Source organism: Salvelinus sp. IW2-2015, linkage group LG26 (assembly GCF_002910315.2).
Source record: "Salvelinus sp. IW2-2015 linkage group LG26, ASM291031v2, whole genome shotgun sequence".
Classification (NCBI taxonomy): Eukaryota; Metazoa; Chordata; class Actinopteri; order Salmoniformes; family Salmonidae; genus Salvelinus; species Salvelinus sp. IW2-2015.
Genome location: NC_036866.1, coordinates 7,020,704 through 7,041,668, shown reverse-complemented (window position 1 = coordinate 7,041,668; position 20,965 = coordinate 7,020,704). Strand labels below are relative to the sequence as shown.

Sequence of the window (20,965 nt, the reverse complement as noted above, 5' to 3'; positions counted from 1 at the left end):
AAAGAATGATCTGTCTCTTAGATTGTGTTAATCTCTACCTGTGTCACCAAGGTTCCCTGTTGATTATGTAGGCCTACTGCTGTTGGTGGAGATATACATTCACCGGACAGTTTATTAGGTGACTTACTATATAAAGCTGGAAAACAGGCATCAAGGCATTCAGTTACTGTTCGATTGAACGTTAGAATGGGCAAAACGAGTTAACTAATCGACTTTGAGCGTGGGATGATCGTCAGTGCCAGGCATGCCGGATCCAGTGTCTCAGAAACTGACACCCTCCTGGGCTTTTCACACACGACAGTGTCTAGGGTTTCCAGAGAATGGTGTGACAAACAAAAAACATCCAGTTAGCGGAAGACCTGTGGGCGAAAACCGCTTGTTGATGAAAGAGAATGGCAAATTCTGCCAGCTAACAGGCTGGCCACAAAGAGACAAATAACGGCGCAGTACAACAGTGGTGTGCAGAACGTCATCTCGGAACGCACAACTCGTCGATTCTTGTCACTGATGGGATATTGCAGCAGACGACCACACTAGGTTCCACTCCTATCAGCTGAAAACAACAAGAAGAAGCATCTCCAGTGGGCTCGCAATCACCAACCTTGGACAATCGAGCGATGTAAAAACATTGTCTGGTCCGACAAATCCCGGTTCAGGATTTGGCGCAGGCAGCATGAGTCCATGGACCCATCCTGCCTGGTGCCAACGGTACAGGCTGGTGGCTGTTGTGTACCGCCATCCAATATGCAGCAACTGCGTGATGCCACAGGGACCAACATCCCTGTGGAACGTTTCCGACTTGTAGAATCCATGCCCTGATAATTCAGGTTGTTCTGGAGGCAAAGGGGGGTCTGAACCAGTACTAGATGGGTGTACCTAATAAACTGGCTGGTGAGTGTAGCTTAAGGTTTTTCCTGGGTATATGCAATCTGTAGATTTTGACCTGATTTCAGATTTTTCCCCTACCAATGCAATTTGAGTGTTTTTAGATTTTTATTTGAATGTTTTGACTGTGATGATTAATTCATTACCTATTTATTCACTGTGTCTTCTTGTGATGTAGGGGAGGCAGACAGAGCACATCAGCCTGCCCAAGCCCTTGTCTGGGGGCCTGGGCTTCAGTGTGGTGGGCCTAAGGGCTGAAGGGACAGGGGGCCACGGGGTCTTCATCAGACAGGTCCAGCCTAGGAGCATCGCATACTGGTACTGCCTACTCTCTCACCAGCTCCTCCTCCTCAATCTCTTTACCAAGCCAACACAATTCTAGTCAAGGATATCTCATGCTGATTTAGAATGTTTGACAGCTCGTATTAGAGCCCCTTTTAAAGGAAACATTACACATTTATGAGCATGCATGCACTCAACAATCATAAATGCTTCTATTAGCTTATGTTAACAACAAAGAGTATGCAGTGACATTTGTAGTTAAATTAGCACAGCTTGTAAAGGCACTGCCAAAAATGAGATACACAGACCACATACCGTTCTAGAAAAAGTAATATGAGCAAAGATGAGATAATCTTCTAAAAATACTTCCTGGTTCAGTAAACGTTACATGAAAAAAAACATACAAGATATACTGCTTGGTAGCGACTCCTGTGGCGGGCCGGGCGCATGCACGCTGACACGGTCGCCAGGTGTGCGGTGTTTCCTCCGACACATTGGTGCGGCTGGCTTCCGGGTTAAGTGGGCATTGTGTCAAGAAGCAGTGTGGCTTGGCGGGGTTGTGTTTCAGAGGACGCATGGCTCTCGACCTTCGCCTCTCCCGAGTCCGTACGGGAGTTGCAGCGATGGGACAAGACTCTAACAACCAATTGTATACCACAAAAAAGGGGGTCAAAAAAGTTCATACATTATAATATAGAAAAAAGTGTATAAATAAAAATACACCTTTTTGAGTCTTCTTGCTCTTTGGGATCAAGGCGGGGTTACTGTAATACTTTGCGACCATTTCTGATGTACAAATTGCTTTATAAATACATTTGATTGATTTGTGTTCTGCGTGCCGGTAGGGATGGGCGCATACAGGAGAATGACCAGATCCTGGTGATCAACGGGACGCCCCTGGACCAGAGTGTCACCCAGCATCAGGCCATCGCTCTCCTGCAGCAGCCTGGGGACAGGGTGGATCTAGTGGTGGCCAGGGACCCTGCCACCATCACACAGCATACAAACACCCCCCCGCCCCCACTCCCGCCTGGGCCCAGTCACAAGGTAAGGGTGGAGCGCACATTTATGTATCTCAGTATGAAAATGTTTTTATACTGCCATGTTGGCAGGGTAGCCTAGTGGTTAGAGCGTTGGGCTAGTAACTGAAAGGTTGCAAGTTCGAATCCCCGAGCTGACAAGGTACAAATCTGTCGTTCTGCTTCTGAACAAGGCAGTTAACCCACTGTTTCTAGGTCGTCATTGAAAATAAGAATTTGTTCTTAACTGACTTGCCTAGTTAAATAAAGGTAAAATATATTTTTTTAAATAAATAAATGTCATGATGCTATCAATCAATTAAGCTAGCATGGTGCTATCAATCAATCAAATGTATTTTCTAAAGCCCTTTTTACATAAGCAGTTGTTCATTGGATTTAATCCTTACACGGAACCCAAACCGACTGCGTGCGTGCGCTATCGTGCATACATTTATTTTGTCCCCCCACACCAAACACGATCATGACACGCAGGTTAAAATATCAAAACAAACTCTGAACCAATGACATTAATTTGGGGACAGGTCGAAAAGCATTAAACATGTATGGCAATTTAGCTAGTTAGCTTGCACTTGCTGGCTAATTTGTCCTATTTAGCTAGCTTGCTGTTGCTAGCTAATTTGTCCTGGGATATAAACATTGAGTTGATATTTTACCTGAACTGCACAAGGATCCTCTACTCCGACAAATTAATCCACACATAAAATAGTCAACCGAATCGTTTCTAGTCATCTCTCCTCCTTCCAGGCTTTTTCGTTGTTGAACTTATATGGTGATCGCATCTAAACTTTCGTAGTATTACCACGACTACAGGCAAAACAGTTCGTCTTTCAATCACCCATGTGGGTATAACCAATGAGGAGATGGAACGTGGGTACCTGCTTCTATAAACCAATGAGGAGATGGTAGAGGCAGGACTTTCAGCGCGATCTGCGTCAGAAATAGGAATTACTTCTATTTTAGCCCTTGGTAACGCAGACGCTCGTTGGCGCAATAATTGAATAACATGGATTTTTAAATTTATTTTGCGACGCTCGCGCACGTGACGTGTCCGGTCTGGTCAGCATGTTAGAATAAATACTTTTAAGGCATTGCGTTTTCACTGTTTTCAGTGTTGCATGTAGGACTGTGACGATCATGGAATTTGGGAGGACTGTAATTGTCCAACCAAATGACTGCGGTGTCTGTAATAACCGTTTGGGAAAAAACTAAAACATTTACACACATTTTCTCCTCCTCTCCTGACTGCATGTGCTGCCATAGAAATATAATTAATAAAATGGGGAATCCCATTCAAGTCAATGATGGCTTAAGTGTGGACTGGCAGCCATAGATGCAGTGAAGTGGTAAATCGGTAGAGGTCAATAATAGAACGCAGATGTTACATTGACCAGATTGGCACACATTAAAAAAATCTGATCTAACAAAGTGTCTGTTTTCGCTGCATAACATGTAGAAGCTGTCTCTTTTCTGGTTTAGGAGAGACTGCTAAATGCTAACTCACGTTTGTATACAGTAAGCTGGTTTGCATAGCTAGCATACAGAAATGGGTGGTGGTAGTCATTCGTTTTTAACTGTAGTGCAGTTGATTGGTAAAGATGGCATGAACATGTGTTGGGGTAGACATCCATACAGGCGTTATACTCTGATTTTTACCTTAACATATTGTGAAATACACATATAACTAATAGTCTAAATGTAGGCTAATTTTACAGAGGGACAATGAGGAGACAGAATCTTCCCCCCACGCGTTTCCATGACAATTCCATTGTTTTTTAGAAGCAAAGCAGGAAGTAGAATATGTGCTAAAATATTTGTTGAGTCATCTCAACTGACAGTACAAAAAATACATTCCATTGCATGAGCCACATCAGTCGACATCATTTGAATGAACATTCTACATTACTATGGAAATGATTGCATCACAATATCAGGCAGTCATTTTGTGTGTACCCATGAGTTTGCCAGGGTTAAAGGTTGCAAGTATGTTCTATTCATTCTATTTCTGTGTGTGCTGCTGCATTGTGGGAGGCATTGCCTAGGCAAACAAAGTCTAGTTTGCTTGTTTTAGCAAGAATCAACAAAGTTTCATCACGTTGTTAAGAGTCCATGTTACGGCAGAAACGGACACAACCACACGAATGCCTGACCATCCTGTCTTCAGTTAGCTGTTCGTTCCACACAATTGTATTTTTTTTAAACAGTTTTGACTATTATTTTAATTTCATGACAGTCTTGATCAATAACCGTCAGTTATATGGTAATTGTGCCAGCCCTACCTAGTTGCATGACACATAATCCTCCATTTAAGTGTCTTTTTTTGTTGTTACATAAGTAAGTTGAGATAAATTCAGGAAACCCGTCAGAAGATATAGGAGGCAACTCTTTCTCATTTGAAAAGTTGTCGATTTATTGTGGTACATTTTTTGTATATATATTTTTTTCTCTCATGGTCTTCTGGTCAATGTTTTTAACCAGACCAATAAACACAAGTACTAGAAAGGAGTATGGTCCAGAACAATGCCCTGTGATTTCTGGCTGCACATCAACTCGTGTTGTCTACTGACCTTTCGCCATTTGACTCATATGCAGTGGTCAATAGGTCACAGGACATTGTTATGTTTAACTTTGTCATAAAGGCTATTTCCTGTCACTCAAAACAGGCACTTGACCATCACTGGAGACTAACGTTTGGAGGGCAGTTTTTAGGTGACTGCTTAACTCTGTAGCAGTCAACATTCTGATTTGAAATTCATATTTATGCAGTATGGTACCGGACTGTGGGCTGTTGACATTGAGTGTATGATGTTGATGTCCTTATAGCCTATAGGAAATGAAGTTAGTGCTTCATTTGCATGATTGCCCTGACTATGTATTTAAGTTATACGCAATTGTATTTATAAAAAATGTCCAGACAGTCTGTCCAGATCTGGAAGGACAACAGTATCACTTGTCTCCAGTGGTGTTTTGACTGTACTATGTGGGAAGGTTTTGAGAACAGCAGCTCTGATCTTGATGAACTTACAGATGTTGTTTCAGACTATGTAAACTTCTGTTTTGAATCAGTTGTGCTAAATAAAATCTGTAAAATCTTCCCTAACAATAAGCCTTGGGTATCAAAACATCTAAAATCACTACTTAATAGGAAGAAGGCAGTTCATGCTGAGGGTGATAGACAGGCTTTAAGAGATGTACAACGTGAGATCAAAAAACAGATACTGGTGGACAAGGAGGCATACAAGCAAAGGTTGGAGAGGACCCTCTCCCCTGGAAACTTGAGGGTGGCCGGGCAAGAGATTAAATCCACGGCTAGTGCCCCCCACATAGACAGGGGAAAAACCAGTGCTGAGCTTGGGAGACATGAGGGCCAGAACATGACTAATGAACTGGACGTTTTCATCTCAAGATTTGAGTCAGACAATTTTTGTGTCGGAGGTAAAACAACTGGAAGCATCATTACAAATGTTTGAGAGGGTTGTTGTTTTGTTTGACAGGCTGATGTTTTGAAGGAGTTCAGGGGATGTAACGCACACAAAAGCCCAGGCCCAGACAAAATATGTGGACGTGTTAACGTACTGTGCTGAACAATTGGMAGGTGTTTTCACAGACATTTTCCAATCCTCACTCGACCAGCAACACGTGCCAGTATTGTGGAAAAACTCAATAATTATACCCATTCCTAAAGCTTCTAATCCCTCTGTGCTGAATGACTACCGCCCTGTCGCCTTGACATCCTTGAGAAAATGCCTTGAGAAAATGATGAAAACTCATGTTCTCAGCAACACCCAGAAGCTCCTCGACCCGTTTCAGTTTGCCTATCAGCCCAGCAGAGGAGTTGATGATGCCATTCTTACTCTCCTCAACATGGTCTATAGACATCTGGAGGGAGCCAAATCCCATGTCAGGGTTTTGTTGTTTGACTTTTCTTCTACCTTCAACACAATCCAGCCTTACATTCTGGCACAGAGACGTTGAGTCCCCACTCCACCACCAACACAGGCTCTCCTCAGTGATGTGTTTAGTCCCCACTCCACCACCAACACAGGCTCTCCTCAGGAATGTGTTTAGTCCCTACTCCACCACCAACACAGGCTCTCCTCAGGGATGTGTTTAGTCCCCACTCCACCACCAACACAGGCTCTCCTCAGTGATGTGTTTGTCCCCACTCCACCACCAACACAGGCTCTCCTCAGGATGTGTTTGTCCCCACTCCACCACCAACCACAAGGCTCTCCTCAGGGATGTGTTTGTCCCCACTCCACACCAAACAAGGCTCTCCTCAGGGATGTGTTTTTGTCCACTCCACCACCAACACAGGCTCTCCTCAGGATGTGTTTGTCCCCACTCCACACCAACACAGGCTCTCCTCAGGGATGTGTTTGTCCCCACTCCACCACCAACACAGGCTCTCCTCAGGGATGTGTTTGTTCCCCACTCCACCACCACACAGGCTCTCCTCAGGAGTGTGTTTGTCCCACTCCACCACCACACAGCTCTCCTCAGGATGTGTTTGTCCCCACTCCCACCACAACAGACTCTCCTCAGTGATGTGTTTGTCCCCACTCCACCACCACACAGCTCCCTCGTGTGTTTGCTCACTCACCACCAACACAGGCTCTCCTAGGGATGTGTTGTCCCCACTCCACCACCAACACAGACTCTCCTCAGGATGTGTTTTGTCCCCACTCCACCACCAACACGGCTCTCCTCGGGGATGTGTTTGTCCCCACTCCACCACCAACACGGGCTCTCCTCAGGGATGTGTTTGCCCCTCCCTCCACCACCAACACAGGCTCCTCTCAGGATGTGTTTGTCCCCACTCCACCACCACACAGGCTCTCCTCAGGATGTGTTTTAGTCCCACTCCACCACCAACACAGACTCTCCTCAAGTGATTTGTTTAGTCCCCCACTCCACCACCAACACAGGCTCTGTTGCATGATGACGAGGAACACCATGGCCCGGTCCTAAATGACTTTGTAGAGTGGTGTGAGGAATCACACTTGGTCCTCAATACCAACAAGACCAAAGAGATGTGCATAGACTTCAGGAAGCGTACAACACCTACCTCTGCAACATCTATCAGAGGTCAGAACATAGAGATTGTAGAGGAATACACATATCTGGGTGTCCTCTTGGACAGTAAGTTTCAGTGGAGTAAATGTACAGACCTGATCTACAAAAAGAGTCAACAGAGACTGTGCTTTCTCAAAATGGTGGGATCTTTTAATGTTGACTGTAGTATACTGACTCTGTTTTACAGATCTTTCATTGAGAGTATTTAAACTTTTTGTATTGTTTGTTGGTTTGGCAATGCCACTTTCAACCAGATAAATATACTGAGAAGGATTATCACCACAGCAAGCAAGGTACTTGGAGTCAAACAGACAGGCCTGGATGAGATCTTTAAGGTCAGGGCCCTCCACAAGGGTCACAAAATCATTTTAGACCCAAGCCACCCCCTGTACCCGGACTTTGAACCACTCCAATCTGGGTGCAGGTATAGGGCACCCCGCGGCAGGAAAAACAGAACTAGACAATCATTTGTGCCAGGTGTGATATCCCTCCTAAATAGCTCGGGCTAATGTTCCTATCCACCCAGTAAGATCAGCAGGCTAGTCTCTTTTTATTGGTATGTAACTGTTATGAAAGTTGTATTGTCAATTTGTTTTGTATTTAAATGCCACTTTAAACGTGTACATGACACTGCAACAAAATTTCCCCATGGGGACAATAAAGTCAGTAAAGTAAAGTCGCTGTACACTGCTTTAATCAATGTAGACATGACATGGAAGTCAAGGAGATGAAAGCAGAGAGCGTTAGAACATGTAATGGAAAAAAATGTAGACCTAGATCACAGATTTGCTGTTGTTTTTAAAACTACGGGAAGCGATATGGTTCAATGTGCCAATATATCAATACAATCTACTTTTTCGTTTTTTTAACTTGCTGGCGTCTTGAAACTAAAGTTGGTTTCATGTATACTCTGCTAATGACCATACCAAAAAAGAGTAACGGAGAGCAATGTACAATACAGCAAACTGTACAATACAGCAAACAGCTAAACAAGGAATTAGTGGTAAGTGCATGGGAGCTGCCATCTTCATGCACCTCAGCTATTGCAATCATTAGGCCTACAATCTGACAAAATGCAATACTTAACCTAACACTTTTCAGCAATGTTAATCTTGAAACTCTACGACTATAACAAGCTCTGTTTTTAGTGGATCCATTTTTCATTCAAACAATTAAATGAGGTTTAAATGTATTATGGTTATTCAGTGTAGGGTGACCCATACTTAAGCAAAGAGTAGTGGTTATTAATTACCATTCATTTAATTACCATTCATTTAACATAATTACCATTCAACTCAATAGGCTAAAATGGGTGGTAATTTACATCAGAACTGACAAGTAAAGGGAGTAGTAGAATGAAAAGCAACACAGACTGGCTGATCCCTCTGTTTTCTTACGGACGGAAAATAAACGTGAGCGGATGAAAACGAGACTGGGATAGATCAACACTGGGGTGATCGACATGATTAACCTGGAGCTCCAACAACAAACAGAACCAGCTCCACCCGCCACAAGTTTAATTAAATAACCCCAAAGAAAATCCTTCAGAAATCCCTCCTGAAAAAAACTTTTCGGKGGGGAAAAATATGAGAAACGAGTGTCAGACGCCCAAATCTTAGTTTAATGCAAAGGATACGACACAGACAAGTTAGGCTGCCTAGTTCCAGCCATTATGATAATGTAGTGCCTATTTCTGGGTCATTATCGTGTGCTATTTCACTATTCCTGTTGTTTTTAATCCTGTTTGGATCTAGGCCATATCCTGCATTGTATCAAGCCTGGGCCTTGCTTTTGCCTTGTGTTTTATTCATGTGCTGTTTCCCTTGAGGTTGTTTAATGGAACGCTGGCTTAAAAAAAGACTGATGTCTGGATTTGATTTTTATTGCCGTTTTCCCCGGCCTAACTATCTGTCACCCGAGCCAAGCTTCTACAAAAACCCAGATGCCGGCGCTGAGTCTCTTTATTAAAATGTTTAAGTGTCAGCTTGGCACCACTCCCTCTATTAGCTCTCTCCATTCTGATTTGTCAGAAAAACCTGACAATAAATACTGAAAATGTGGGAATAACCAACTCCTGAAAAGCCCATATAAATTACATTTACTGAACAAAAATATAAATGCAACATGATTAATTTTCAAAGATTTGACTGATTTACAGTTTATGAGGAAATCAGGCAATTGAAATAAATTCATTAGGCCCAAATCTATGAATTTCACATGACTGGGAATACAGATAAGCATCTGTTGGTCACAGATACCTTAAAACAAGATACGGGCGTGGATCAGAAAACCAGTGTGTGACCACCATTTTCCTAATGCAGCGCAACACATCTCCTTTGCATAGATTTGATCAGTCTATTGATTGTGGCTGGTGGAACCTTGTTCCACTCCTCTTCAATGGCTGTGTGAAGTTGCTGGATATTGGCAGGAACTGGAAAACTCTGTTGTACACGTCGATCCAGAGCATCCCAAACATGCTCAATGGGTGACATGTCTGGTGAGTATGTAGGCCATGGACAAACTGGGACATTTTCAGCTTCCAGGGATTGTGTACAGATCCTTATGACATGAGGCTGTGCATTATCATGCTGAAACATGAGGTGATGGTGGCGGATGAATGGCACGACAATGGACCTCAGGAACTCATCACGGTATCTCTGTGCAGTCAAATTGCCATTGATAAAATGCAATGTGTTCATTGTCCGTAGCTTATGCATGCCCACACCATAACCCCAACGCCAACATGGGGCACTCTGTTCACAACGTTCACTTCAGCAAACTTCTTATCCACATGACACTATACATGTAGTCTGCAGTTGTGAGGCCGGTTGAATGTACTGCCAAATTCTCTACAACAACATTTGAGGTGGCTTATTGTAGAGAAATTAACATTAAATTCTCTGCGAACAGCTCTGGTGGACCTTTCTGCAGTCAGCATGCCAATTGTACGCTCCCTCAAAACTTAACATATATATTATATGTTATATATGTTATATGTGGTATTTCATAGTGTTGATGTGTTCACTATTATTCTACAATGTAAAAATAAACAAAAACCTTTGAATGAGTAGGTGTGTCTAACCTTTTGACTGGTACTGTATAGCAAAAGTCAAATCGCTCTGCCGCGATCCTGTTTATTGCGTGTTTATTCTGTCATTGTTTTCCGTCTGTACAGGACCCTGTCATGATCTCCTCTTTCCTCTCGAGGAACTCCACAGGCAACCTGAACTCCGCATGATGAGTAGCATGTCAATCAAAGATGTCGTCCTGCCCCTCTCAACCCCAATACCCATTAACTGATTCTTCCCCTTAAAAACAAATGTTCCTAATCCCTACTCTCCCCTTTAAACAAGCTCCCCTGCCCATCCAAACCGTCTCTCTAATTGTGAAAAGCTGAGAAAATATTGAGTTAGGTTGGCTTCAGGGATTCGTTCCCTTCCGTGCCTGAAATGGCAGATTGTACAGTCTGTTTCTCTGGTGCGTTGCCCGCTCTCATACACCCACCTGACCTCATACCTGTCATTCTCACCGAACATGGCTTCTAGAGGTTGTTGCCGTTATCTTGAACCCTAAGTTCCTTGAAACATTTTAAAACAAGTCTGACGTTATCCCTTTCTACACTGAGTAGGAGTGCTGATCTAGGATGAGTTTAGCCTTTTAAGTCAAGATAAATAGTATTATATCAACAAGGCTGATCTGATCCTAGATCAGCACTCCTACTCCAAAATGAATGATCTAGATGCCATGTTGTCCCAGGTTCACAGTAGAACAGTTTTTTTCTTTTCTCCCTGAAACAGAGTGCCTGGAATCCACGTTCCCATTATGGCTTTCTCATTAAAACTGTCATTAACCCACACTCTCTGTTTGTCTAATAATTCTGTAACGTCTCATGGGGCAGAACTGTCAATATGGAAGGACATGCAATTTTAGGCCAAACCTTGCAATCAGGATAATGTTTTGTATGTGCGGTTGAGAATATCTCTAATATGTTTAGTATTTAGTTCCTTTAATTAAGTGTGTTTAATTCAATCTCATGATGTCTAGTGAATATTTACTGTCCTGACAATCATAATTCTGTTTTATGATAATTCAGACTCTGTTCCATTGTCAAGTTAACACAGTAGTATATAAACATACCATATTTCGGTGCTAAAATGAATTAGCCTAAGCCACAGAATGTCTTTTTGAATACTGTAAAACCAGCAAGTAGACTCTCTCTTCACATCTAGATGTTGAGTTTTCAGTAGGGCTGGGCGATTTTTATATAGAATAAATTCAATTAATTAAAATGTATGATTTACTGCAATGTTCCACATTTTTATTTCGCAAGAATCAATTTTTTTTATTTTTTTTTATGAGTGTTTTGTCTTATTGTCCTCGTCTTCTCCCCCTTCAGTGCTGTGTGCACTGTGTACCTTCCCTCTCGCACACAGACACCAAGCCCCTCCTCCTGTGCTATGTGCACTGTGTACCTTCCCACTCGCACACAGACACCAAGCCCCTCCTCCTGTGCTATGTTACGATAACGTTACGAAACGATAACGTTTTAAGTATCAACTCCCAAAATTTAGAACAGAGCAAACCCTACTAAAACGGGAGTATCAATTAACATGATTGTGGAAAATGTGTTTGCCGCCCATGGCATTGCGGTACCAAGTACTGCTAACAGCATTTTAGTCTCCTGCTGTTATGTGCTAGCTGTCTAAGGTGTGTTTATAAATGTGCAATGACTGTAAAAATACTAATTTATATAAGGAATTGGCAACTCATTCTCATTCTGAAAAATAAGCGTCTTCTTATCCAGGTAGGCCACTTGATTTCAACATGTGGACAGGCCATGTTGTTCTAACAGTTGGAGACGGACAGGAGGGTCTATTCATAAGTTCTACCTTGTTAGAAAGCAAATAGATCCGAGTTGTCTAGACCTTAAATACAAAGATTAGCTGGCTACTAAGTAGCACATGGGCTTGTACTTGAGAGATTGTTTATGAGACCTGTGTTAATTTTCTATAATGCGTGCTACCAGAAGTTGATCATTATTAGTGAATGTGCATGGTTCTGGTTAAATTTGTGTCAAAAAATACATTTTCACAGACAGACTTGAAAGCCAGATTAGTAATTATTTTAAAACAGCAGGTTAAACTATTATGGTAAATTTAATACAATTATTAGTGGGTATTATGGTTGTGGAAGGCTTATATTTAGCCTTGGTATCATTTTACAAGGCCTAAATTCATTAGGTTATTCCTGACTGGTTGAAATGCGGTGTATTGACCATTAATTGTGCAACAAAGCCTTTTTAGAGAACTGTGTTGTTGTTGTTGATATACAGTATATTGTGAATCGCCCATAAGTTGGAAAAAATCAAGAACGTGTCTTATTTTCAGAGTAAGACATCTTCACACAGACCGTACAAATTGTCTAACAAGTTTAATGGAATCTGTTGTTTCACGAAATTGTTTATTGAACTAAACCAAGCCTGCTTACATCTCCACTTGTAAGGAAACAGGCAACACTTGTTCATTTGGCCTGAAAGCTATAGACGAAAACCAGCCCTCGACAAAAAAACAAACATCTGTGTTACTGACTGTGAAGCTCCACTTCTTATCTGGGGAAATGGCTCTTAGTCATTTCTGTAGACGGGATAAGCAGTGAGCAGGAGGGGTAGAAAAGTGTTGTCTCCCCAGGGGCTGCAGTACGTAAGACACCACAGTAAGGTTTCATTAGATAGAGAGCAAACTGCACAGGACGTTAACTATCAGATAACGCTGTGTAATAAGAAAAAGAGCTGCTGTGATTGCAGCCTGCTAGTTGGTTAATAAAGAGCCTAGGAGGAGACGTCGTCGTGATTAGGCTGGGGTGTGTGTGTGTGTGTGTGTGTGTGTGTGTGTGAGAGAGATCAAAGAGGTAGTAACAGGGGCTAGACAACAGGACACAAGGGATTCCCTGACCTGGACATTAATCAGCCTCTGCTGCTCGTTTGTATTTCAAACGTTTAGTGAAAACCATTAAAAGTTGGTCTGATAATGCTCCACAGCCATGTGCAGTTAGACACCATGGTTAAGTTAATAAGGCCTGACTCTGGCAGGGACCAGACTAAATGTTCAGAGCTGCTTCTAGTGAATTTTTGGTGTGTCAGTGGACCTGCTGTACCATCCTACATGTATGCACAAATGTATGCATTGTCATTGGAGATGTGATTTCCCCCTGATTTAATCGGGATTACCTGATATTTTTACCTGAAAAAATCTGTAATACTTACATCTGTGTTTTATCCTTAAACTGAACCAGTAGCCTTTAATCACTGCTTCTTTATTGTACCAATCACGGCCCTCCTTAGGCTATATATTGGGTTATATCCACCAATCATTCACGCTGTCTTCTCTTTATCTCCTTCTCTTCCTCTATGGAGCGTCCAGGAGCAGTGGGGCCACATGGAGGAGATGGAGCTGCTGAACGACGGCTCGGGCCTGGGCTTTGGGATTGTTGGAGGCAAGGCTACTGGGGTGGTGGTGAGGACTCTGGTTCCAAACAGTGTGGCTGACAAGGTACAATACTGGACATTACATACACTCTAAACAATCAAAGCTAACAGACAAAGCAGTCTGCTAAGACTGGTACCTGGGATGTGGTCATTAGGCACTAAACAGAAGAAAACGGTCTAATCTGAACTGGTCCAATAAGACAGGGATTTTCAAACTTTTCTTGACCAGGGACCCATGCTCCGGCAAACTGACGACCCAAGGACCCCCATCGTATGTTAGGAAAAAAATTATCACGTCTTATCAGGTGAATGATAATGGCAAGTAGAAGTAATCAACATTTTAAAATGAATAGATTTGGATCCAGAGTCCTGTTTCAATATGAAACAGTCTATCACAGTTCATTGGAAGAGGAAGTGTAAACTCTAACATGGTCTATTGCCTAGAAAGGTAACAGACTATCTTGGTGGCGTAGAGAAAATGTTGCTGTTGTAAAGCACATTTTCTGCAAATTTATTTATTTATTTAATTATTTATAGCTGAGAGACAATTTAGCAATTTTGAAGCTCATTTCCAGCAATTATCTATAGTTTATCATGGAACTGAGACTATTTGTCAGTTTTAAAGCACATTTTCTGCAATTCTATGCATTTTGCCATGGCTAATACTGTGTTCCTCTGCTCAAACATTGTAACAATCAATGGCCATGTGCCCTGAATGCCTGATTCTGCCTGACTGTCTAGCTTTTATTTAATTCTTAGTTCGTCTCAAGATGGTATTATTAAAACATATAATATATATTTGATTGAGGTTGGGGGATTGTGGAGGCCAGATCATCTTCATTCTTCATCTTCATTTTAAGATATTAAATTAAGATAATTTGACAAGACGATTAAGATGTTGGCTGTGACCTTTTTCCATTGCACAACAGTTCTCCGCAGTAGGCCTACTAACCATTACATACTCAGGGCTTCCTTCTCTCTCTTCCTCCTGATCCTTTGGTAACAGACCGGTCATCCCCTATGAATAGTAACCACCAGTTTAGCTGAATTAATGCTGAGCGTGTCCCACAAAGGGCTCAGTTACCTTGTAAGGAGATTACATCCTGGCTACACAGAGCACGCTAGGCCTGCGTCCTGCTCGAAGGACCGCTTTTCTGTTCGCAATTACAGAGATGTTCGCAAAAGGTTTATTCGCAGAAGTCGCTGACACAGCCGATGCTCATTTACAAGCAGACCCTTTCTTTTCTTTTCCCACTCAACGCTTTTCTTTTGTCCTTCATTTTGTGAGCTTGGGGTGTATTCAGTTATTCAGCGAGTTAACATGGGAACATGTCATTTGATTTGTAAAAAAAAACTGTCTGTCGGTTATAACCTTTTATAAGAAAGTGTTATCCAAGAGGGATCTGGATTTAAAAAACCCTGTCCCTTGTTTCTGAAACCGCTTTGCACCACTCCTCTCTTTTTCTTTCTCTCTCTCGCTCTCTACCCCTCCCTCCTTTCCTTTTCACTCTCTCTCTCACTCTGTTACCAACACTCTTCCCTTTCTCTCTCTCTCTCTCTCTCTCTCTCTCTTCTCTCCTCTCTCTCTCTCTCTCTGCTCTCTCCTCTCTCTCCTCTCTCTCTCTCCTCTCGCTCTCCTCTCCTCTCCTCTCCTCTCCTCTCCTCTCTCTCTCTGTGAATGTCCAAGAGAGCCCAGGCTGGGCAACAAAACCCAGCTTGTTCAAAAGGCACAGTGCAGCATTTCACACATCACTGGATCTTATGCTCCAAAAAAGCTGTCAAAATTGGGGCTTTGTTAGACCCTGGCGTTTCCCATTTCAATGTTTAATGGCCAGGGCTGGCTTCAATGCGCCCCCGTTGTCCTGTGCACAGACCCAGGGAGAGAAGTTGGGGAGATTTCCTGCACCACGGTTATGCATCAAACACTTTTCATCCCTCTTTCCACAAAGGATGCTGTTCTCCCCTCTCTTTTGACTTTTTCCTCTTTTTCCCTCGCTGAGTTTATTCTGCTTGACCTGCGAGTCGGTGAATACATTTCCTAGCTTAGTACCGCGGGGCCAGGCCCAGACCAGGGTGGGACTAGCCTGTTCAAGTGGGATGTAAAATGCGTTGGACCACATTGGCTGAAATGATCAAATGGTCCAACTAAGCGAAATGTTGAATATGAGCAGATTTTTTGGGGTAGTTCTTTCATGTACTAGCAACCAACAGTGGTGGAAAAAGTACCCAATTGTCATACTTGAGTAATTTTCTATTAAGGTATCTTTACTTTTACTCAAGTAAAAGTAAAAGTCACCCAGTAAAATACTACTTGAGTAAAAGTCTAATTACGGATAGCCAGGGGTACACTCCAACACTCAGACATCATTTACAAATGAAGCATTTGTGTTTAGTGAGTCTGCCAGATCAGAGGCAGTAGGGATGACCAGGGATGTTCTCCTGATGTGTGTGTATTGGACCATTTTCCTGTCCTGCTAAGTACTTTTGTATGCCAGAGAAAATGTAAGGAGTAAAAAGTACATTATTTTGTTTAGGAATGTAGTGAAGTAAAAGTTGTCAAAAATATAAATAGCAAAGTAAAAAAAACGACTTACGTAGTACTTTAACATATTTTTACTTAAGTACTTTACGCCACTGGCATATAATACCATTCTGTAACAATTGGTGAAATACATGTAGGTTGCTGTTATTGCTAGGCCCTGAACTTAACTATAATGCATGGTGTATTATTCATATTTCCAGTTTATACAAATGTTAACATTGTCTTCTTTCTTTTTCTTTCCATCCACCTCTCTCCCCCCTATAGGATGGGCGCCTGCGTACAGGTGACCACATCCTGCGTATTGGTGAGACCCCCACAGGTGGCCTGACCAGCGACCAGGTGGTCAAGGTGCTGCAGGGCTGCGGGAGCCACGTGCGCATGCTCATCGCCCGTGACCCCTCGGGACAGCACTCCACCTCCCCGCCACCCCCTCCCCCGCCCGCCACCAGCCCCGTCTCTGCCTTACCCGCTGGAGTCGAACCCCAGAGCAGGGTCAGCAGGACGGTGAGTGAGACAGGAGGATGGCACACACACACACACACACACACACACACACACACACACACACACACACACACACACACACACACACACACACACACACACACACACACACACACACACACACACACACACACACACACACACACACACACACACACACACACACCTCCTCCTGTGACCCCTGCCCCTCGACTGCCCTACATATTGTGGTGAATATGTCCGTGACATTAGAATGTCAGTACATGTACAGCATATCTCTATGGTTTTCCAGCCCAACCTGGAGGGTTATGAGATCCATGAAGTGCCTCTGAGGAAGAAGGAGGGCCAGAGCCTGGGGATCACCATCATCGAATACAACTCCTTAACCTGCGAAGGTAGGCCGATGCCCAATACCATGTCAACTCCTGGCTCCTTAGCCTTTTACCCTTAACCCAGGTCCCGAACCCAGGCCCCTAATTCTAGTCCCCTAGCCCCTTACCCTGAACCCAGGTCCCTAATCCTACCTCTCTGACCCTTAACTGCAAAATCTGCAAAATCTGGACCCCTACAAATCAGCCGGGCTAGACAATCTGGACCCTTTCTTTCTAAAATGATCTGCCGAAATTGTTGCAACCCCTATTACTAGCCTGTTCAACCTCTCTTTCGTGTCGTCTGAGATTCCCAAAGATTGGAATGCAGCTGCAGTCATACCCCTCTTCAAAGGGGGGGACACTCTTGACCCAAACTGCTAAAGACCTATATCTATCCTACCCTGCCTTTCTAAGGTCTTCGAAAGCCAAGTCAACAAACAGATTACCGACCATTTCGAATCCCACCATACCTTCTCCGCTATGCAATCTGGTTTCAGAGCTGGTCATGGGTGCACCTCAGTCACGCTCAAGGTCCTAAACGATATCCTAACCGCCATCGATAAGAAACAATACTGTGCAGCCGTATTCATTGACCTGGCCAAGGCTTTTCGACTCTGTCAATCACCACATCCTCATCGGCAGACTCGATAGCCTTGGTTTCTCAAATAAATGCCTCGCCTGGTTCACCAACTACTTCTCTGATAGAGTTCAGTGTGTCAAATCGTCCGGTCCTGTTGTCCGGTCCTCTGGCAGTCTCTATGGGGGTGCCACAGGGTTCAATTCTTGGACCGACTCTCTTCTCTGTATACATCAATGATGTCGCTCTTGCTGCTGGTGAGTCTCTGATCCACCTCTACGCAGACGACACCATTCTGTATACTTCTGGCCCTTCTTTGGACACTGTGTTAACAACCCTCCAGACGAGCTTCAATGCTATACAACTTTCCTTCCGTGGCCTCCAATTGCTTTTAAATACAAGTAAAACTAAATGCATGCTCTTCAACCGATCGCTGCCCGCACCTGCACCTGCCCGCCCGTCCAACATCACTACTCTGGACGGTTCTGACTTAGAATTTGTGGACAACTACAAATACCTAGTTGTCTGGTTAGACTGTAAACTCTCCTTCCAGACTCACATCAAACATCTCCAACCAAAGTTAAATCTAGAATTGGCTTCCTATTTCACAACAAAGCATCCTTCACTCATGCTGCCAAACATACCCTTGTAAAACTGACCATCCTACCGATCCTCGACTTCGCGATGTCATTTACAAAATAGCCTCCAATACCTACTCAATAATTGGATGCAGTCTATCACAGTGCCATCCGTTTTGTCACAAAGCCCCATTACTACCCACCACTGCGACCTGTACGCTCTTGTTGGCTGGCCCTCGCTTCATACTCGTCGCCAAACCCACTGGCTCCAGGTCATCTACAAGACCCTGCTAGGTAAAGTCCCCCCTTATCTCAGCTCGCTGGTCACCATAGCAGCACCCACCTGTAGCACGCGCTCCAGCAGGTATATCTCTCTGGTCACCCCCAAAATCAATTCTTCCTTTGGACGCCTCTCCTTCCAGTTCTCTGCTGCCAATGACTGGAATGAACTACAAAAATCTCTGAAACTGGAAACACTTGTCTCCCTCACTAGCTTTAAGCACCAGCTGTCAGAGCAGCTCACAGATTACTGCACCTGTACATAGCCCATCTATAATTTAGCCCAAACAACTTTGCACATTCTTCCACTGCAAATCTACCATTCCAGAGTTTTACTTGCTATATTGTATTTACTTCGCCACCATGGCCTTTTTTTTGCCTTTACTTCCCTTATCTCACCTCATTTGCTCACGTTGTATATACTTATTTTTTCTACTGTATTATTGACTGTATGTTTGTTTTACTCCATGTGTAACTCTGTGTTGTTATATGTGTCGAACTGCTTTGCTTTATCTTGGCCAGGTCGCAATTGTAAATGAGAACTTGTTCTCAACTTGCCTACCTGGTTAAATAAAGGTGAAATAAAATAAATAAATAACCCAGGCCCCTAATCCTAGTCCCCTAGCCTCTTACCCTAACCCAGGCCCCTAATCCTAGTCCCCTAGCCCCTATTAGTACTCCGATCCAGTATTGTTGACACTGTTTGAGATGTATTGTTTTGATGGTGTCTTGTCTCTCTATTCCCCTCTCCTTGGTCTCTCTCTCTGCTCTCTCATTCTTTCCTTCCGTCTGTCTCACTTTCTACACCCCACCTTCTCTCTCTCCTAGACGCGGTCGGCGTGTTTGTGAAGAACGTGGTTCCTGGGAGTGCCGCTGAGCAGAGCGGAAACATCCGGATCTATGACAGGATCATAGAGGTGAGACCATTAATCAGCTTTTAATGAGCGCAACCCTCATTAACCTCAAGGTGTGTGTGCGAGTGAGAGAGAGTGCGTGCGAGAGAGTGCGAGTGCATGCGAGAGAGTGAATATTCTAAAATAAGTGAATATTTTCTAGAAATAGGCATGGAATAATTGATGAGACAACCCATATTCAAGAATAGCTTAGGAAAATAACCCAAACTAAAAACATTTCTTTGAATTACCTTGCTTAAACCGAGTGATGCTTTGTGACATCCCTCTGGTAGTGGATCAAAACAAACCTAAAACCAACAGACAAACAAACAAACATGGGGAAACAATAGAAAAATACAGACACTGTTGAAAAACAGAAGGGGGGTAGAGCCTTCAATTAGGCATTGCTCAATACAAACAAATCGTTCTGTAATTGCAAAATGTCATCGGAATACAATATCGAATTAAACAAACATTCCAAAGGATACAGAGGCAACTTCAGGAACCTCCTGGTTAGTGAAGCCCTGCAGGCTCACCCCGTCCAGCTGGCACAATGAAACAGGCCAAAATTACTTCTCACCTTGTCCCCGTAAACTCTGACAGGGGGTTTATGACATTTTTCTATTTAAGCAGGTAAGACAGTGAGAACACATTTTCAATAGAAACCTGACAATGAAGACCAATATGGATTGTTATAGTGTGATGTATGGTTGTGTTATAGTGTGGATATGGATGTGTTATAGTGTGGTATATGGATATGTCATAGTGTGGTGTATGGATGTGTCATAGTGTGGTGTATGGATGTGTCATAGTGTGGTGTATGGATGTGTTATAGTGTGGTGTATGGATGTGTCATAGTGTGGTGTATGGTGTGTCATAGTGTGGTGTTATGGATGTGTCATAGTGTGGTGTATGGATGTGTTATAGTGTGGTGGTATGGATGTGTCAGAGTCTCTCTCTCGCACTCTCTCTTCTCTCGCGCATTTGCTCTCTCGCGCACTCTCTCGCCCACTCTCACTCTCTCTCGTGCACTCTCTCGCCTTTCACTCACTCGCACTCTCTCTCACACTCTCTCTCGCACTCTTCTCGCGCACGCACTCTCTCTCGCGCACGCACTCTCTCTCTCGCGCACTCACTCTCTCTCTCGCGCACTCACTCTCTCTCTCGCGCTTCTCTCTCGTCTCGCGCTCTCCTCTCTCTCGCGCTCTTCTCTCTCCGCGCTCTCCTCTCTCGCCGCACTCACTCTCTCTCTCGCGCACACTCACTCTTCTCTCGCGCACTCACTCTCTTTCTCGCGCTCTCTCTCTCTCGCGCTCTCTCTCTCTCGCGCTCTCTCTCTCTCGCGCTCCTCTCTCTCTCGCGCACTCACTCTCTCTCTCGCGCACTCACTCTCTCTCTCGCGCTCTCTCTCTCTCTCGCGCTCTCTCTCTTCTCTCGCGCTCTCTCTCTCTCTCGCGCGCACTCTCGCATTACTCCTG

At 43.6% G+C, this 20,965-nt stretch overlaps 1 protein-coding gene across 1 annotated transcript in view; it reads left to right on the top strand.

Annotated features, from left to right (window-relative positions):
* The window catches only part of LOC111952688 (inaD-like protein), a 203,128-nt gene that overhangs the window by 5,667 nt on the left and 176,496 nt on the right, over nucleotides 1-20,965 (top strand). The window contains exons 5-11 of the mRNA XM_023971582.2: nucleotides 1,064-1,203; nucleotides 2,013-2,214; nucleotides 13,700-13,828; nucleotides 16,571-16,810; nucleotides 17,082-17,184; nucleotides 19,423-19,511; nucleotides 20,415-20,431. Of these exons, the coding sequence (XP_023827350.2) occupies nucleotides 1,064-1,203; nucleotides 2,013-2,214; nucleotides 13,700-13,828; nucleotides 16,571-16,810; nucleotides 17,082-17,184; nucleotides 19,423-19,511; nucleotides 20,415-20,431 (920 nt within the window). The remainder of the gene's footprint in view (nucleotides 1-1,063; nucleotides 1,204-2,012; nucleotides 2,215-13,699; nucleotides 13,829-16,570; nucleotides 16,811-17,081; nucleotides 17,185-19,422; nucleotides 19,512-20,414; nucleotides 20,432-20,965) is intronic.